This window comes from Poecilia reticulata, chromosome 1, assembly GCF_904066995.2.
Source record: "Poecilia reticulata chromosome 1, P_reticulata-male-v2, whole genome shotgun sequence".
Classification (NCBI taxonomy): Eukaryota; Metazoa; Chordata; class Actinopteri; order Cyprinodontiformes; family Poeciliidae; genus Poecilia; species Poecilia reticulata.
The window spans coordinates 33,870,647-33,887,444 of NC_088830.1; the positions used below are offsets into that span (position 1 = coordinate 33,870,647).

Genomic DNA, 16,798 nt, shown 5'->3' on the forward strand with positions numbered 1-16,798 from the left:
CACAAATAAGTGATGACACCAATGTTTCCACAACATTGTATTTTAAACGGTAATTCGTTTTATGACATGAACCGATTCATTATTGTAACATGTAATGAATTTATCTGTCATTATTACTTAATGTTTGTTGTATTGTTATGTCGTAGCACAAGCTTCAGCGTTTAATAATGCACCAGAGCGCAGGTGAGCTAGTGTAAATTTAGCAGCAAAAGCTACAGGGATACCGGGAAGATTTTCATAATAAAGACTGCAATACCCAGGACGGCACCTTTTTTCTATAATAATTCGTTACATTATACAAATTTTGTGTATTAAAAAAAACTTCCATGTGTTGAAAGCACCTTTTCAGGTGCACCTCCTCAGCTGATGACGCCTGGAAGCGATTATAGTTATAGCTGACTTTTATTTTGAAAATCTGTGGCGGATGTCAGTGATGTAACGGTCCTGAAAGTGACATCAGAGTGTCCGGTCAGAGGCAGGGCTGGCCCGAGTACCGACAGAAGAATCGGTACCGGCGGGCCCGCAGTCAGCCGGCTCATCCGAACAAAGACGGGACACGGAGGGGCGGGAATGATGGAGAGGATTCCCGGGCAGGGTTGGAGCAGCAGTGGCGGGGAATACGGCTCTGTTCTCGGTGTGAATGTGGGAATTTAACCGCTGACGAAGACAAGGCTGCTGTTCCTCTCCATCTCCTCCATCTTGGATGTTAGTGATGATGGAGCACATCCGAACCCCCAAGGTAGGTCCACGGACTCGCTGCTGCTGCTTCTCTCTCGGTGATATTTGATCTGTTCACCTGCCCGGTCCTGATCAGGGGGACGGTCCCTTTAAATTATCGTCCAGTCTGGACCCTGACGTTAATAATAACGGGAATATCAGGAGAATTTAACGCAATGTCCGATAATGGATTCCTGTGGTGAATCCTTCCGTTAAAAATAAAAATATTTTTCTCAGGTAAGATGCTTCTGTGTCAGGCAGACATCCCATAATGCTCTCACTAATGATGGAGGACGATCACCTCTATCATGATGCTGCTTTGTTCTGAAAGACTCCGTTTCCCTTCTTCAGGACCAATTCATATCATCCATCCGTCCATATTCATCCATCTGTCCGTCAGTGGACTTCCTGTGTGACCAGTGAACTTCCTGTGTGACCAGTGGACTTCCTGTGTGACCAGTGAACTTCCTGTGTGACCAGTGGACTTCCTGTGTGACCAGTGAACTTCCTGTGTGACCAGTGGACTTCCTGTGTGACCAGTGAACTTCCTGTGTGACCAGTGGACTTCCTGTGTGACCAGTGAACTTCCTGTGTGACCAGTGGACTTCCTGTGTGACCAGTGAACTTCCTGTGTGACCAGTGAGCTTCCTGTGTGACCAGTGAACTTCCTGTGTGACCAGTGGACTTCCTGTGTGACCAGTGAACTTCCTGTGTGACCAGTGAGCTTCCTGTGTGACCAGTGGACTTCCTGTGTAGTGGACTTCCTGTGTGACCAGTGAGCTTCCTGTGTGACCAGTGGACTTCCTGTGTGACCAGTGGACTTCCTGTGTGACCAGTGGACTTCCTGTGTAGTGGACTTCCTGTGTGACCAGTGAGCTTCCTGTGTGACCAGTGGACTTCCTGTGTGACCAGTGGACTTCCTGTGTGACCAGTGAGCTTCCTGTGTGACCAGTGGACTTCCTGTGTGACCAGTGAGCTTCCTGTGTGACCAGTGGACTTCCTGTGTGACCAGTGAGCTTCCTGTGTGACCAGTGGACTTCCTGTGTGACCAGTGAGCTTCCTGTGTGACCAGTGGACTTCCTGTGTAGTGGACTTCCTGTGTGACCAGTGAGCTTCCTGTGTGACCAGTGGACTTCCTGTGTGACCAGTGGACTTCCTGTGTGACCAGTGGACTTCCTGTGTGACCAGTGAGCTTCCTGTGTGACCAGTGAGCTTCCTGTGTGACCAGTGGACTTCCTGTGTGACCAGTGAGCTTCCTGTGTGACCAGTGGACTTCCTGTGTGACCAGTGGACTTCCTGTGTGACCAGTGGACTTCCTGTGTGACCAGTGGACTTCCTGTGTAGTGGACTTCCTGTGTGACCAGTGAGCTTCCTGTGTGACCAGTGGACTTCCTGTGTGACCAGTGGACTTCCTGTGTGACCAGTGAGCTTCCTGTGTGACCAGTGAACTTCCTGTGTGACCAGTGAGCTTCCTGTGTGACCAGTGGACTTCCTGTGTGACCAGTGGACTTCCTGTGTGACCAGTGGACTTCCTGTGTCCCCTGTCAGGTGGAGAACGTCCGTCTGCTGGAGCGTTCTTCGGGCCAGAGGACAGCCGCCGTGGGAACGCTCTACCTGTCTGCCACTCACACCATCTTTGTGGAGAACAACCCAGAAACCCGCAGGGAGACATGGGTAAGACTTGCTTCGGTTCTGCTCTGGTTCTGATCCGGTTCTGCTCTGGTTCTCCTCCTGGAGCAGTTCTGTTCTGTTCTGCCTGACCTACTGGTTCTGAAGGCGGGGCTAAGTCCACCCAGGCGTTTTGCACATGGTTGCCATGGAGATTAAAAGATTTCTCAAACATGCATGAAAGAATCAAAGCAAAACTCCAGGTTTGTTTTTGATGAGGGAATGACAAAACGCGATGCAACGCTCTGAAAATATAAGTTCACATAATGCTGCCCCTTTTCTTTAGTGCTTTTTGCTTTTCCATTAGAATCACTGTGGTTCTGGAAATCATTTTGTGACCTGGCGGATGGGAAGCCCTGGTTTAGCCGACACCTTGCTGTTCTAACTGGACCTTTCTAAGCATGAAACCAGGTCACCTGTCTCCATGGCAACGGGTGGGCCATGTTGAATGCAGACTGCGGTGCAGGGTCAGCTGGATCAGAACCAGAGAACCAACCATGTTTGTTGTTTCCGCTGCAGCAGGAAGTGATTGTCTAACACAGTGTTTTTCAACCACTGTTCCGCGGCACACTAGTGTGCCGTGAGTGATCGTCAGGTGTGCCGTGGAAATTATTCAATTTCACTACGGTACCGTATTTTCCAGACTATAAGCTGCTACTTTTTTCCTAAGCTTTGAACCATGCGGATTGTAGCCCGGTGCATCTTTTCTGTGGATTTTCTTCAACCACCAGGGGGCTCTCTAGCAGGAAGTGAATCATTAGAAGTCAAAATTGTAAATCAAAGAAGAACGGCTTATTTTCATTTAGAACAACCACATGCTAGCAGCAGGCACGACGGAGAAATGTTTTCAAACTCATATCATGCAGCTTATAAGTGGAGGGCTGTCGATCTGGCACTACAGGAGGGAAACAGAGCCGCTGCATTTAAGCTCGGTGTGAACGAAACCATGGTTCGGCTTTGGAGACGGAGTGCTGCGTCCAGCAGATTTATTAGGACGCCGCCCTCTGCTGCCCTCTGCTGGGTCCTAATGGAATACTGAGTAATTCATTTAATTTTCTCACCACTAGATGGCAGTAGGTACAGCGCCTTTTACATTACAACAAGAGAATTAGTGATGCATGAATGTTACAGGTAGCGGTGAGGGTATTGACTGTGATGGAAAAGACAGTGAAGCTCAGCAGTAGTTGGAAAGAACATGAGTCCATTTCCCACAACGTGTCTGTGTGAAGTGAGCTTCTCTAGTCTGGCTACTATAAAAACTAAAACCAGAGAGAAACTGAGATGTTGAGGAAGAGTTTTGTCTTTCTTCAGTTTCTGCCAGGAAATCAGCTGTTTTCATCCAAACATGCTCAGGTTTCACACCAGGTGGGTAAAATATACAGATATGGACATTTTGTACATGCAACTCTTCATATTGTAACAGTGAATATGAAGTGAAATGTTTCCCAAATATTATTACTTCTTTCAGAATAATAATTATTTTCTGTATTCTGGCTAAAAGATGCTTGTGGATTAGTTTGTAAAACACTTTGAAGTTTCTACAACTTTAACACCACAGTGTTGTGGCTGTTCAGGTGTATTTTTGAAGTGGACATGTTAGGTGCAATTTGAAATAAGAAATGTAAAATGTGATAATACATTTTTGTGTTTATTTGATTCCTATTCAAGAGACTTTGATAAGAATGACTATATAGGCGGCTACAGAGAATCTTTGTTTACATTTTTAGTTGGTGGTGCCTCGGGATTTTTTCAATTAAAACAGTGAACCTTGGCTCAAAAATGGTTGAAAAACACTGGTCTAACATCCCAGAAACGATGAATAGGCGCCGCTTACTTCCTGTTTCTGCAGATAAACACGCTGTGTGTGTGTGTGTGTGTGTGTGTGTGTGTGTGTGTTTCAGGTTCTGCACAGCATGGTCTGCTGCGTGGAGCGACCGCCGGCCACGCCCACAGGAAGTCCTCTCGTCTTGCGCTGCAAGGACTTCCGGGTCTTCCAGCTCCTCTTCCCGCTGGAGCGCGACTGCCTGGAGGTCCACGCCTCCCTGACCCGTTTGTCCCGACCCGGTGAGTGTCCATCTGGGTTCGGCCCGATCCGGCTTCCTGTTCTCCGTCCCAGCAGTCAGAACTTCCCCTGGTTCTTCTGGGTTTCTGAAAATCTGGATCAGAACAGTTGATGAAGAAGTCCTGGTGACATCTGGCTGCCTGGACGGAGGACAGCTGACCCGTCCCGGCTGACCTTTGACCCTTCCTCTCAGTGCGGTACAGCGAGCTCTACTGCCTGTCCTTCAACCCGAACGCCAACAAGGAGGAGCGCGAGGAATCCTGGAGCTTCATCGACCTGAAGGCCGACTACAGGAGGATGGGCGTTCCCAACAACCTGTGGGTCGCCACGGCAGCCAACAGCGAGTACCGGGTCAGCAGAACCAGAACCCTGCAGCTGCTCTCACATCAGCACAGAGAAGCTCATAGATCAGAGGTTCTGATTCCAGAACCAGGAAGAACAAACCGGGTCAAATTGTAATTTTACACAAACGCATTCTTTCAAAAATGAAAAATAGATTCAGATGAATTTTGATAAAACAACAAATATCAGCTGCTTGGTCAGAAGCAGAAGTGGAACTAAATGGGTTTTAGTCCAGAACCATGAATCTGATCTGCAGGTGGGATGGAGTCAGATTCCCTGTAAACAGCTGATAAAACCTGAACTAAAACGGAACAATATTTAATAAACACGAGCAAACACACTAAGATAGAACTCGTGACTGCCAACATGTCTCTGATTCCTGGTGTGTGTGTGTGTGTGTGTGTGTGTGTGTGTGTGTGTGCGTGTGCGTGTGCGCGTGCGTGTGCGCGTGCACTGCAGGTGTGTGACACGTACCCCGCTGAGCTGTTTGTCCCGAAGTCGGCCACGCCGGCCGTCATCGTGGGCAGCTCCAGGTTCAGGAGCCGAGGTCGCTTCCCGGCTCTGTCCTACTTCCACCAGGACACGCTGGTCAGTGGCGCACACACACACACACACACACACACACACACACACACACACACACACTCGCGTTCAGCATCAGCAGCTGCATGTCGCCCCCTGCAGGCGGCGGTGTGTCGGTGCAGCCAGCCGCTGTCAGGGTTTAGTGGCCGCTGCCAGGAGGACGAGCTGATGCTGCAGGCGTTGATGAAGGCCAACCCAGGAAGTGAGTTCATCTACGTGGTGGACACCCGGCCCAAGGTAACACTCACACTCACACACACATACACACACACACACACACACGCTGTGAGGGCCGCTACAGCCTGTGTGTGTGCAGCTGAACGCCATGGCCAACCGCGCGGCGGGGAAGGGCTACGAGAACGAAGACCACTACTCCAACATCCGGCTGCTCTTCATCGGCATCGAGAACATCCACGTGATGAGGAGCAGCCAGCAGAAGATCCTGGATGGTGAGTGGCGCTCTGCCGGCGTCGCAGCGCTCTGCCGGCGTCGCAGCGCTCTGCTCTGCCGGCGTCGCAGCGCTCTGCTCTGCCGGCGTCGCAGCGCTCTGCCGCCGTTGCAGCGCTCTGCCGCCGTCACAGCGCTCTGCTCTGCCGGCGTCGCAGCGCTCTGCCGCCCCCTGTCTGCCCTCATGTAGCGCTGCTCTTCTTCTTCTTCTCCTGCTGCAGTGGGGGAGATGCGTGCGCCGTCCATGACCGACTTCCTGTGGGGGCTGGAGAGCTCCGGCTGGCTGAAGCACATCAAGGCGGTTCTGGACGCCGGCGTCTTCATCGCCAAGGTCTGAGTTAACCAATAAGGAGAGGGCGTGAATACCTCCATCATCTCACTCTGTTTTACTCTGTATCCTCTGGTTCTGACCCGGTTCTGGTTACGACCCGGTCCATGTCTCTCTGTCCAGGCTGTGGCGGATGAAGGCGTCAGCGTTCTGGTCCACTGCTCAGACGGGTGGGACCGAACGGCCCAGGCCTGCTCTGTGGCCAGCATTCTGCTCGACCCGTTTTACAGAACCATCAGAGGATTTATGGTACCGGTCCGAATCCCGCTGGCTCCAGAATTATCCTGTAACTCCTCCTGACCCGCTCTTTCTCCTCCAGGTGCTGATCGAGAGGGACTGGGTCTCCTTTGGACACAAGTTCTCTCACAGGTCAGTGAGCCGATCCGGGTCAGGATCAGAACCAGGAAGCTCTAAAACCAGGACCGGATTCTTCCTGCCTGGTTCTGTCAGTACCCCGCGGGTAGCTCTGAGTGTGTGGCCCTCCTCAGGTACGCCCACCTGGACGGCGACCCGAAGGAGGTGTCCCCGGTCCTGGACCAGTTCCTGGAGTGTGTGTGGCAGCTGTCGGAGCAGTTCCCCTGCGCCTTCCAGTTCAACGAGCGCTTCCTGGTGGCCGTCCACTCCCACGTCTACTCCTGCCAGTACGGCACCTTCCTGGGCAACAGCGAGAAGGAGCGCCGGGACATGAGGTACCGCCCGGGTCCGCCTGTGCTGCGCTTCCCGGAGGCTCTGGGACCGGCCCGGTTCATGGTGGTTCTGCTCTGGTCTCCAGGCTCCGTGAGCGCAGCCACTCGGTGTGGCCCCAGCTGTGGTCGGAGCGGTCCCGGTTCTCCAACCCGCTCTACAAGGCCGAGCTGAGCCAGAGTCAGGGCGTGCTGAGGCCCAACACCTCCCCCTACTGCTTCAAGTGAGGAACTGCGGCTCGGCCGGGAGCGTTACTGTCTGAATGGGTGGAGCGGCGGGTTAACGGTGCTGCTTCTCTTCAGGATGTGGAAGGGCCTCTACAGCCACCTGGAGAAGGCCACGCCCCCTCGACAGTCACCTGCCGACTTCCTGTCTGCCGTCAGGGAGGAGTCCCAGCAGCTGGAGGAGGAGCTGACCAATCAGCAGGAGGTACCGGCCGGAGGGACCGCCCACCACTCCGAACAAGGCATACAGCACACAAACACACCTTTAACTAGGACACCAGCTTCAGCATGGGCAACAGTCAGAACCCAGCAGCTGGACCCGACCAGCTGCGACGGTTTTCAAAATAAAGTTCAATTTGTTTTAGTAGTGGAAAGATGGCTGTTCTGTTTGCAGCTGTAAAAATGGCCGCAGCAGCATTCTGTTTACGATAGGAAAGATGGCCGCCATATCGTTTTGCTGATGACAGTAAAGATGGCTGCTCTGTTTACAGCTATAAAGATGGCCGCTCTGTTTACGATAGGAAAGATGGCTGCTCTGTTTACAGCTGTAAAGATGGCCGCCGCAGCATTCTGTTTACGATAGGAAAGATGGCTGCCACATCGTTCTGCTTATGACAGTAAAGATGGCCGCTCCATTTACAGCAGTAAAGATGGCCGCTCTGTTTACAGCTGTAAAGATGGCCGCTCTGTTTACAGCTGTAAAGATGGCCGCTCTGTTTACAGCTGTAAAGATGGCCGCCGCAGCATTCTGTTTACGATAGGAAAGATGGCTGCCACATCGTTCTGCTTATGACAGTAAAGATGGCCGCTCCATTTACAGCAGTAAAGATGGCCGCTTAAATGGTACCGGGACATTAGCTGTTTCTCAAATTGGATCTAGTTCAGGCGTCAGGTTCTAGCAGGTTCTCATGCTGGTACTCATCAGCCAGGTTCTGTTGGGTTTTTAAAGATTGTGTGGTTCTGACCGATTCCGTTTCCTCTGAGTAGTTCTGATAGTAGAACCTCTATGTGTGGTTCTGTCTGCAGAAGCTGGCGGCTCTCACCGGGGAACCAATCAGGTGGGAGAAGACAGTGGTGGCGCGGAGGAGCAGTAACCGCCTCCCCGTCACACACAGTGGGCCGGACCCGCCCACCCGCTACTCTGGACCAATTGGCAGCTCTGAATCAGCCAATCAGAGGGCTCAGAGAGTAGACTCCGCCCCCTCTGGGTCGCCGAGGAGTCCGGACGCAGAGGACGACCTGGAGTCGGGCGTGGCCGACCTCAGCAGCCGCTCGTCCTGTGGTGGCGAAGACGGCAAGGACCCCGAGCTGGACTGAGGCTGCCCACGCTGCCGCCGATTGGAAATAAGGGAAAACCAGAACCGGACCGCTGGATCCGGGCCAGAATCCACCCCTCATATAAACTGGTCGACTGGTGCTGCTCCGCTGTGGGCGGAGTTAACTCACAGCAGCGCTTCAGATCTGGATCAGTCTCCATGGCAACAGAGCCAGGGATGTTCAGCTGCTCACCTCCGGATCCTACAGGACAGCTAAACCTGGCTCACAGAGAAACAGCCCATAATATGATCACCATGGAGACGGAAACAGACCCTCCTGCTGGTTCCTCATGGCTCTGATTGGTGGTTTTATTTAAAACTGTAAAAGTTTTCACTCCCCAGTGGAGCAGGTCTACATCTACAGATCCATGTTTGCAGATGTATGCCAGTAGCTCTACGTCTGTAGATCTATACATGTTGTGTTTTCAGAATAAAAGCTCAGATTCTCAGCTCTTTGGAAAACCTGGAGCTGGACTCGGTTCACGTCTCCATGGCAACTCAGTGCTGTAGTTTCTGCCTTCACCAACAACTCTGAGGACATGAAGACCCGGACCCGCCTCTTCCTCAGAACCGGACCGGTGGTCCGTTGTGTATCGCTGACATTAAATAATAAAGTTCTAATGAAGCTCTGATGTTCAAACAGATCTTCTCCAGAATGAATGATCCAGAGTGACTGGACAGAACCAGAACCTCCAGAACTGCCCTGGATCCTCCGAACCCTTCCCCTTTGGCCTACAGAACCAGGTCAGAGGTGAAAGTTGCATCACGTCAGGAGGAGCGGCCAACAGACACGGTGACCTGAGTCGGACCGCTGCCGGGTCGGACCGTCCTGCGTCCGTCAGAAACCAAGCAGATCAATGGGGAAAAAATCTGGTTCCAGAACCACAGAACCCATTTAAAAGTTCAGGTTCTTTGACAGAACCGGTTCCAGTCCCACAGATACTGACTACTACGCTTTACTCTGGTCGTTTTCCACAAACAGCTGCAGAGATCTGGGCTCTCTGAACAGAACCAGACGGTCCAAATGTAACCTGACGTGAACTGGTCCTGATCCGAGGAGTTAATCATCCACGGTGTTCCTCAAGGCTGCATTGTTGTCCCACTTTTATTATAAATTAAATCTAAATACTTTAGACTGAAGTTTCTTCTGCCTGAAAACCAGAGATGATCAGAACCTTTCGGTTCTGACCCGACATTTAGCTGACAATCCATGAAGGTTCTTATCTTTGATTTTTAGTCGTTTTAAATTCAGTTTTTTTCTTTATTGTGAATGTTTTGGAAGTAATAGTTCATGCAACCAAAACCTTGTGGAGGTTCTGGAGAAGAACCCAGAACCGAAAACGGAAGCATCATTTTCCGTTTTATTGAGTTTCCAGCTTTTACAGTTCAGGAACATCAGACCAGGTTTCCCAGCTGGTCCCGACCTCCGAACCGGACCAGAGAAATAAAAAAAAGCTAAAATCTTGTGCGTGTTCTCAGCCGGCGTCCAGGTCTAGACGGTCCAGTTGAGGCTGCAGCGCCCCCTTCAGGAGAAGAAGAGTTCCTGGCAGAGGCGCTGCGTCTCCTCGGGACTCGACACCTCGTGGCCAACGGTCCGCGGGTCGCTGTAGATCTCAAAGTCGTTTCCTCCCTGCAGGGGAGCAAGGAGCAGCAGGAGGTCAGGGGTTCTGCAGAACCGGTCCAAACCGGACGACAGTTCAACCAGAACAGAATCAACTAGAAATTTAAAATGTAAATTTTTCATAGATGACAATCATAGATGAGGTTCCAGCTCTGAAACCTCGTCTATACCTCTTTACTCTGAACCCTATAAAAACCCAAAAGACGTTCAGAATCTGCAGAGGTTCTGGTTCTGATTCCACAGAACCCAGCAGCAGAACGTTCTGGGGAGACTACATACAACCCTGCACATGGTGGTGGTGGCAGCATCATGCTGTGTGAAGATGGGTGATATTATGGGATGGTTTATATCAGAGCAGGGTTAGGAAGGCCTAGTCAAAGTCCAGAATGAGTGTGTGTGGACTTTCTGAGCTGCTGCAGAGAAACAGCAGCAGTTTGGCTGCAGAGGTCTGACCATAAAGGCACACCACACTTTCCAGATTTTTGTTTTAAAAATGTTGAATCGTTTTTGTTCTGTTGGTCTGAAGCTCAATAAGATCCGGTTGGAAGAAATGGCAACACCTTCAGGCCGAACCGAAGCGGACCTAAACCGGATCAGACCCGGACCGGACCGGATCGGTTCGGACCTTTACTGCCAGGGCACCATCCGAACCTGCTACTCGGTGTTCTCACCGGTTTGGTTTTGTCTCCAAAGAAGTGGATGGTGGAGTAGTTGTCCTTGTCCACGATGTCCAGGCAGTAGCGCTTGTCCCAGCCGTCAGGGAAAACGTCGAAGCTGATCTGTCCTCCTGCAGAGGAACAACTGGATCGTCAGCCGATCCGGACCGGATCACCAGAAACCGGCCCGGATCGGTGGGCAGCGGACTCACCGATGGAAAACGACAGCCCCTTCCCTCTGAACTCCTCCTTCAGCACAGAAACAAACTTCTCCCGGATCTTTTCTCTCTGCAGGAAACACACAAGCTGGTTTACGCTGCCGCAGCAGCGGGAACAGCAGCATGACGCAGATGCGGTTCTGACCTGGTCCAGCTCGTAGAACTCCTGGCGCTCCTCCTGGCTGCAGCTGCGTCCGATCGGAGAGACGTTCAGCATCCCGTTCCGGAACTCGATGAACGTACCTCTGAGGAGAAAGGCTAACCGTTAGCTTCCATTGGCTAACCGTTAGCTTCTACAGGCTAACCGTTAGCTTGTACGCGCTAACCGTCAGCTTCCACGGGCTAACCGTTAGCTTCTACGGACTAACCGTAGGCTTCTACGGGCTAACAGTCAGCTTCCACGGGCTAACCGTTAGCTTCCACGGGCTAACCGTTAGCTTCCACGGGCTAACCGTTAGCTTCCACGGGCTAACCGTTAGCTTCCACGGGCTAGCCGTCAGCTTCTACGTGCTAACAGTCTGCTTCTATGGACTAACCGTAGGCTTCTACGGGCTAACAGTCAGCTTCCACGGGCTAACCGTTAGCTTCCACGGGCTAACCGTTAGCTTCCACGGGCTAGCCGTCAGCTTCTAAGGACTAACCGTAGGCTTCTACGGGCTAACAGTCAGCTTCCACCGGCTAACCGTTAGCTTCCACGGGCTAACCGTTAGCTTCTACGGGCTAACCGTTAGCTTCCACGGGCTAGCCGTCAGCTTCTACGGGCTAACAGTCAGCTTCTACGGACTAACTGTTAGCTTCCATTTCTACACCGCTCCATCAGAAACAACCAATCAGAGCCAGGGGAAAGGGCTTGGCGTTGTCAATCATGCTTGTGTATGCTCACCCTTGGTCTCTGCTATTTTGCAGCATTTTCCCAGCCAGGAGTTAATTCTCTCTGCAGGACCATAGCATGGAATAAACTCCTGAGCTACACTACAGCTAGTTCACTACTAGTCTGCCATGAAACAGCTTATAAAACAGTTTTCCTGGAACGGTAAGTTGAAAAATAAGGGGGAAAAAAAACAGAAACTGTTGTCAAGCATTAAAATATCTACGTAAATGTCTCATCAGAACCGCGTTAGGTCGGTACCTTTTCCTGGGCAGTTTGATCTTGGCCATGTAGTTCAGACAGAAGTTGATGAAATCCTGCAGCAGCTCTTCTCCCATGTGGGCCTGGATAGACTGAGACAGACGACACAGTTAGCTTCCCCAGTTAGCGCCCCCTGGAGGACACAGTTAGCCTCCCCAGTTAGCACCCCCTGGAGGACACAGTTAGCCTCCCCAGTTAGCACCCCCTGGAGGACACAGTTAGCCTCCCCAGTTAGCACCCCCTGGAGGACACAGTTAGCTTTCCCAGTTAGCGCCCCTGGAGGACACAGTTAGCCTCCCCAGTTAGCACCCCCTGGAGGACACAGTTAGCTTTCCCAGTTAGCGCCCCTGGAGGACACAGTTGGCACCCCCTGGAGGACACAGTTAGCCTCCCCAGTTAGCACCCCCTGGAGGACACAGTTAGCTTTCCCAGTTAGCTCCCCCTGGAGGACACAGTTAGCCTCCCCAGTTAGCGCCCCCTGGATGACACAGTTAGCTTCCCCAGTTAGCGCCCCCTGGATGACACAGTTAGCTTCCCCAGTTAGCGCCCCCTGGAGGACACAGTTAGCTTTCCCAGTTAGCGCCCCCTGGAGGACACAGTTAGCCTCCCCAGTTAGCGCCCCCTGGATGACACAGTTAGCTTCCCCAGTTAGCGCCCCCTGGATGACACAGTTAGCTTCCCCAGTTAGCCCCCCTGGAGGACACAGTTAGCTTCCCCAGTTAGCGCCCCCAGTTAGCGCCCTGGAGGACACAGTTAGCTTCCCCAGTTAGCCCCCCTGGAGGACACAGTTAGCTTCCCCAGTTAGCGCCCTGGAGGACACAGTTAGCGCCCCTGGAGGACACAGTTAGCTTCCCCAGTTAGCGCCCCCTGGTAGACACAGTTAGCGCCCCCTGGAGGACACAGTTAGCGCCCTGGAGGACACAGTTAGCTTCCCCAGTTAGCGCCCCCTGGTAGACACAGTTAGCGCCCCTGGAGGACACAGTTAGCTTCCCCAGTTAGCGCCCCCTGGAGGACACAGTTAGCGCCCCCTGGAGGACACAGTTAGCTTCCCCAGTTAGCGCCCTGGAGGACACAGTTAGCGCCCCTGGAGGACACAGTTAGCTTCCCCAGTTAGCGCCCCCTGGTAGACACAGTTAGCGCCCCTGGAGGACACAGTTAGCGCCCCCTGGATGACACAGTTAGCGCCCCTGGAGGACACAGTTAGCGCCCCCTGGAGGATATTTTGTGCTCCAGGTCACTCACCTGGACCGAGTGCAGCTGTCCATGTCTGTACGCCACCAGGCCGTTCTCGGCGAACACATAGTCTGATTTCTGAATGACTGAGACGGAAAAACAGGACGTCAAACCCAGAACAGTGAAACCTTCACCTCTGTCCCCGCTGAGCTCCTCCTCTTCCTCACCGTCGTCTCCCAGCTGCTCCTTGATCTTACTGAGGTCCGAGCCGCCAACCACTCCGACCCGAACCCGAGTCCTCAGCTTTTCCAGGAATGCCTTCACCTCTGGAGTCACGCTCTGGAAACAGACAAACACCAGGGGGCGCTCTAATAACCGGACAGCTAGTAGACCAGGCTATGTTTAATGTAACCATGCAGTGGGTGGGGCTTGGAGGTGGAGGCGGGGTCAGGATTATATGTTTAGAGCACATATTAAATTCAGTTGTTATAAAAATTCTATATACATCAAATATGACTTAAGAAATCTAACTTTGTAATCCTTATTACTTATTTATTTTGTAACCAGGTTGCTCAGTATTGCAGACTTCTGCCCAGGTCCCTCTTGAAAATGAGATCCAGATCTCATCGGGTTTCACCTGGTTAAGTAAAGGAAATGATTTCTGGAGCCGGAGTCGCAGAGAAGCGCTGCTCTGTGAAGCCGAAGCTTGTTGGCCTGGAAACTGCAGCTCAGAGGAGGAGCTGCGCCTCGAGGGCGGAGCTTGGTCCACCCAGGCGTTTTGCACCGCTGAATGGTTGCCATGGAGATTAAAGGATTTCTCAAACATGCATGAAAGAATCAAAGCAAAACTCCAGGTTGGTTTTTGATGACTGAATTACATAACATGATGCCACGCTCTAAGAAGTAGTTGCTCTTTAAAACAATAAAACCCTCACAAACAGGAAAGTGGAATAATAATAAAAAGTTAATATTTGCTGTTGGGAGTGAGAAACTGAATGAAAGCTGCTGCAGGTTCAGCTCAGAGAGGAGGTTTTGTTTTGCTCATGTACTTTTCTGGATAAAAAGAAGGGAAATGTGTCCTGGTTCTGACCAGCTGTATTTATCTGAAACCCATCAAGCTGATCGGATGTTTCCGATAATCTGCAGAACTCAATGGACTCATTAATGCTGCTTTACATCTACACCAGTTTTATCAGAATTATTGATCGTATTGTTAAAACAAGCAGTCTTACAAAGAGACAGACTTTGTTCTGCTCCGTTAGAACAGGGACAGAACTGGTGCTTCTTTACTGGACCCGGTCAGAGACCAGTTACTGACTGGTCCAGGCTTCAGCAGTTAGCAGCATGCTAGCGGAAATAAACTGGGGCTTTTGGGTCGAACTCATTAAACACATTAAAAGCTTTTTATTGGTCGATCGTATGACAACAGCTTAAAATGACTAATCAGCCACATATTTAAGGACAAAACAAAATATTTTAGCAAAACTCTACGATGGGGTTTAAAAAACTACGAGGGAGTTCAGTTTTTGTGCTCCGCCAGGTACTTCCTGTTACATGTAGACGCCAGTAAATCGTTCCCTGTTTGAAGAAACCATTATAAAGATAAAGAATAGAAAACACAAGATATGCTTATTTAAAAAGTTGTTAAAATACGTTTATGTAAACGGCGAGAGTTTAGCTTTTTAAATGGAACCAAGTGTGTTTTATGTTTCCCGGAAGCTCATCAACAGGCGGACAGAGACGGGACGTGGAGCCGGAAGTCGCTCTGGCATCTCTGACGTGTTCCTATGAACGCAGGTGTTTGTTTGTGTTTACCTGTCTCGCGGCCGTCAACGTGCCGTCTACATCAAAAAGGCACAGCGTGCTCGTGTCCGCGGTGTTGTGGCTCATTCTGTCCCTCCGGTCAATCTGCTCCCTGCTGCCCCGGCGCGCGGCTGCGTGCGGCTCTCAGTGATGCTGTGATTACCCCGCCGGCTCGGTTCGGCTCGGCCCAGAGCTGCTGCATCCCAGGACTCAGACTCGGTGTCAAACTGCAGGAAAATGTGCGGATCAGCTCCTCCTGCGTGGGAGCTTCCAGCCAATGAACGTGCTCCCCGAAGCGGCGTCACGTGACGTCACAGGGGCGTTGATGCGCGTTGAGTCAGCGTCATAAGGTATGATGGATTTACGGGTATGACTGACAGAACCCCAGACTTTGGTTGAGAAACATCATAAAGCAAACTTTTTGTTCCTTTTATTTCATTTCCTTAGTAGTAAACAAAAAATATTACAATTTTATTGAAATCAATAAAATAGTTTGATTTTTGTGGAAAACGGACCAGCAAATTATAGCGTATATATAAGACAAAAAAGGTTTTTTTTCATGATTACATTAGTGCAAAACAAGGTCGAAAATAATTGAGGGGAAGAGTTTTTTCTCATCTGGGCTGCAGGGAATGACTTTGAGTAAAACCCGATCAATAATTCCTCCAAAATTAAGATCAATGCAAAAACCTGGAACAAATGGGAATCTATGTTTGAACTGGATATGTTTTTAAAGATGTTATGTGGAAAAAATGTTGCTTCAAAAGATGAAAAATGTTTTCCAGGCCAGATTTACTCAATTCTAGATTTGACGCCAGGGGGCAACAATCCTTCAGAGAGCCACAAATGGCCCCCGGGCCACCCTTTGGACACCCACGTCCTGCAGGAGCTCTTTCTCCTCCTGGACCAAAGCTAGAATTAATTTGTGTCTGGAAGCTGGAAGGAACCGTTCAGTTCAATTAAAGCAACTTATCCAAAAAGAATAAGGAAAAGCCAGTGGAAGTTGCTTTTTTCCCAAAAGATGGAAGGATTTCCAGTAGCAGTCAGTGTTGCAGCAGATCTGAAGATGCCTCTGACTAAAGCGTTGTTGCTGTGTGACATGCTAACCTGCTCACAGCATCCAGGCAGCAGAGATGACATGGATTACTCCACCTACTGATCCAGATCCTTTGCTTTTGTCCACCGTGATGGATGGAAGAGTTGGTTTCAACTTCCTCCTTCTCTCTCTGCTTCCTGTCCATCTCCTCTTGGATTTGGGGTCAAAGTTCAAGTACTAATTTGAGTTTCTGGAGAAGCTAATCAGCTGCTCCCATAGCCGACCTTGTTGTCATGGTTACCAATCATATCGACTGTCTGAAGTAAGACTGTAGGAGCTAAAATCCTCCCAGCTGCAGCATCCAGAACAGAGCTAAACCTGCTGCCATCAGCAGGGGGCGCTGTTCTGGTTGGAGGCTGTTGTATCTGGAGTCTGCTTCTTTCGGTTCTGATCCATTTCCCAAGAGCGCAGCAGCTGGACCGGTAACCTGAGGAAGCGCCATCTGTCCTCCTCAGTCACAAACAAACAGGTTTACAGGCACACGAGCGCCACCTGAGGTGAAACCGGGTATTACAGCAACACCCTGGTTCTGGTTCTGGCTGTGGCTCTGGCTCTGGTTCTGGTTCTGGTTCTGGTTCTGGCTCTGGTTCTGGTTCTGGCTCTGGCTCTGGCTCTGGCTCTGGTTCTGGTTCTGGTTCTGGTTCTGGCTCTGGCTCTGGCTCTGGCTCTGGTTCTGGTTCTGGCTCTGGTTCTGGTTCTGGTTCTGGCTCTGGTTCTGGTTCTGGCTCTGGC

General features: G+C 51.0%; 2 protein-coding genes across 2 annotated transcripts; one reads left to right on the forward strand and one right to left on the reverse strand.

Annotated features, from left to right (window-relative positions):
* The first annotated feature begins 446 nt into the window (after positions 1–446).
* On the forward strand, positions 447–9,503 carry mtmr7b (myotubularin related protein 7b). Its single transcript, XM_081611842.1, has 14 exons — positions 447–739; positions 2,266–2,391; positions 4,287–4,449; positions 4,641–4,798; positions 5,249–5,377; positions 5,474–5,608; positions 5,688–5,820; positions 6,040–6,149; positions 6,270–6,395; positions 6,466–6,515; positions 6,635–6,835; positions 6,919–7,053; positions 7,133–7,259; positions 8,081–9,503. Exons 1-14 carry the CDS (start codon positions 704–706, stop codon positions 8,369–8,371), a joined length of 1,920 nt encoding a protein of 639 aa, XP_081467968.1. The 5' UTR covers positions 447–703; the 3' UTR covers positions 8,372–9,503.
* A 214-nt stretch (positions 9,504–9,717) lies between these two features.
* On the reverse strand, positions 9,718–15,223 carry pmm2 (phosphomannomutase 2). Its single transcript, XM_081611871.1, has 8 exons — positions 14,983–15,223; positions 13,395–13,506; positions 13,237–13,313; positions 11,995–12,086; positions 11,011–11,110; positions 10,860–10,935; positions 10,663–10,778; positions 9,718–10,000 (listed from the first exon to the last, which is right to left on the reverse strand). Exons 1-8 carry the CDS (start codon positions 15,055–15,057, stop codon positions 9,896–9,898), a joined length of 753 nt encoding a protein of 250 aa, XP_081467997.1. The 5' UTR covers positions 15,058–15,223; the 3' UTR covers positions 9,718–9,895.
* Positions 15,224–16,798: the final 1,575 nt, after the last annotated feature.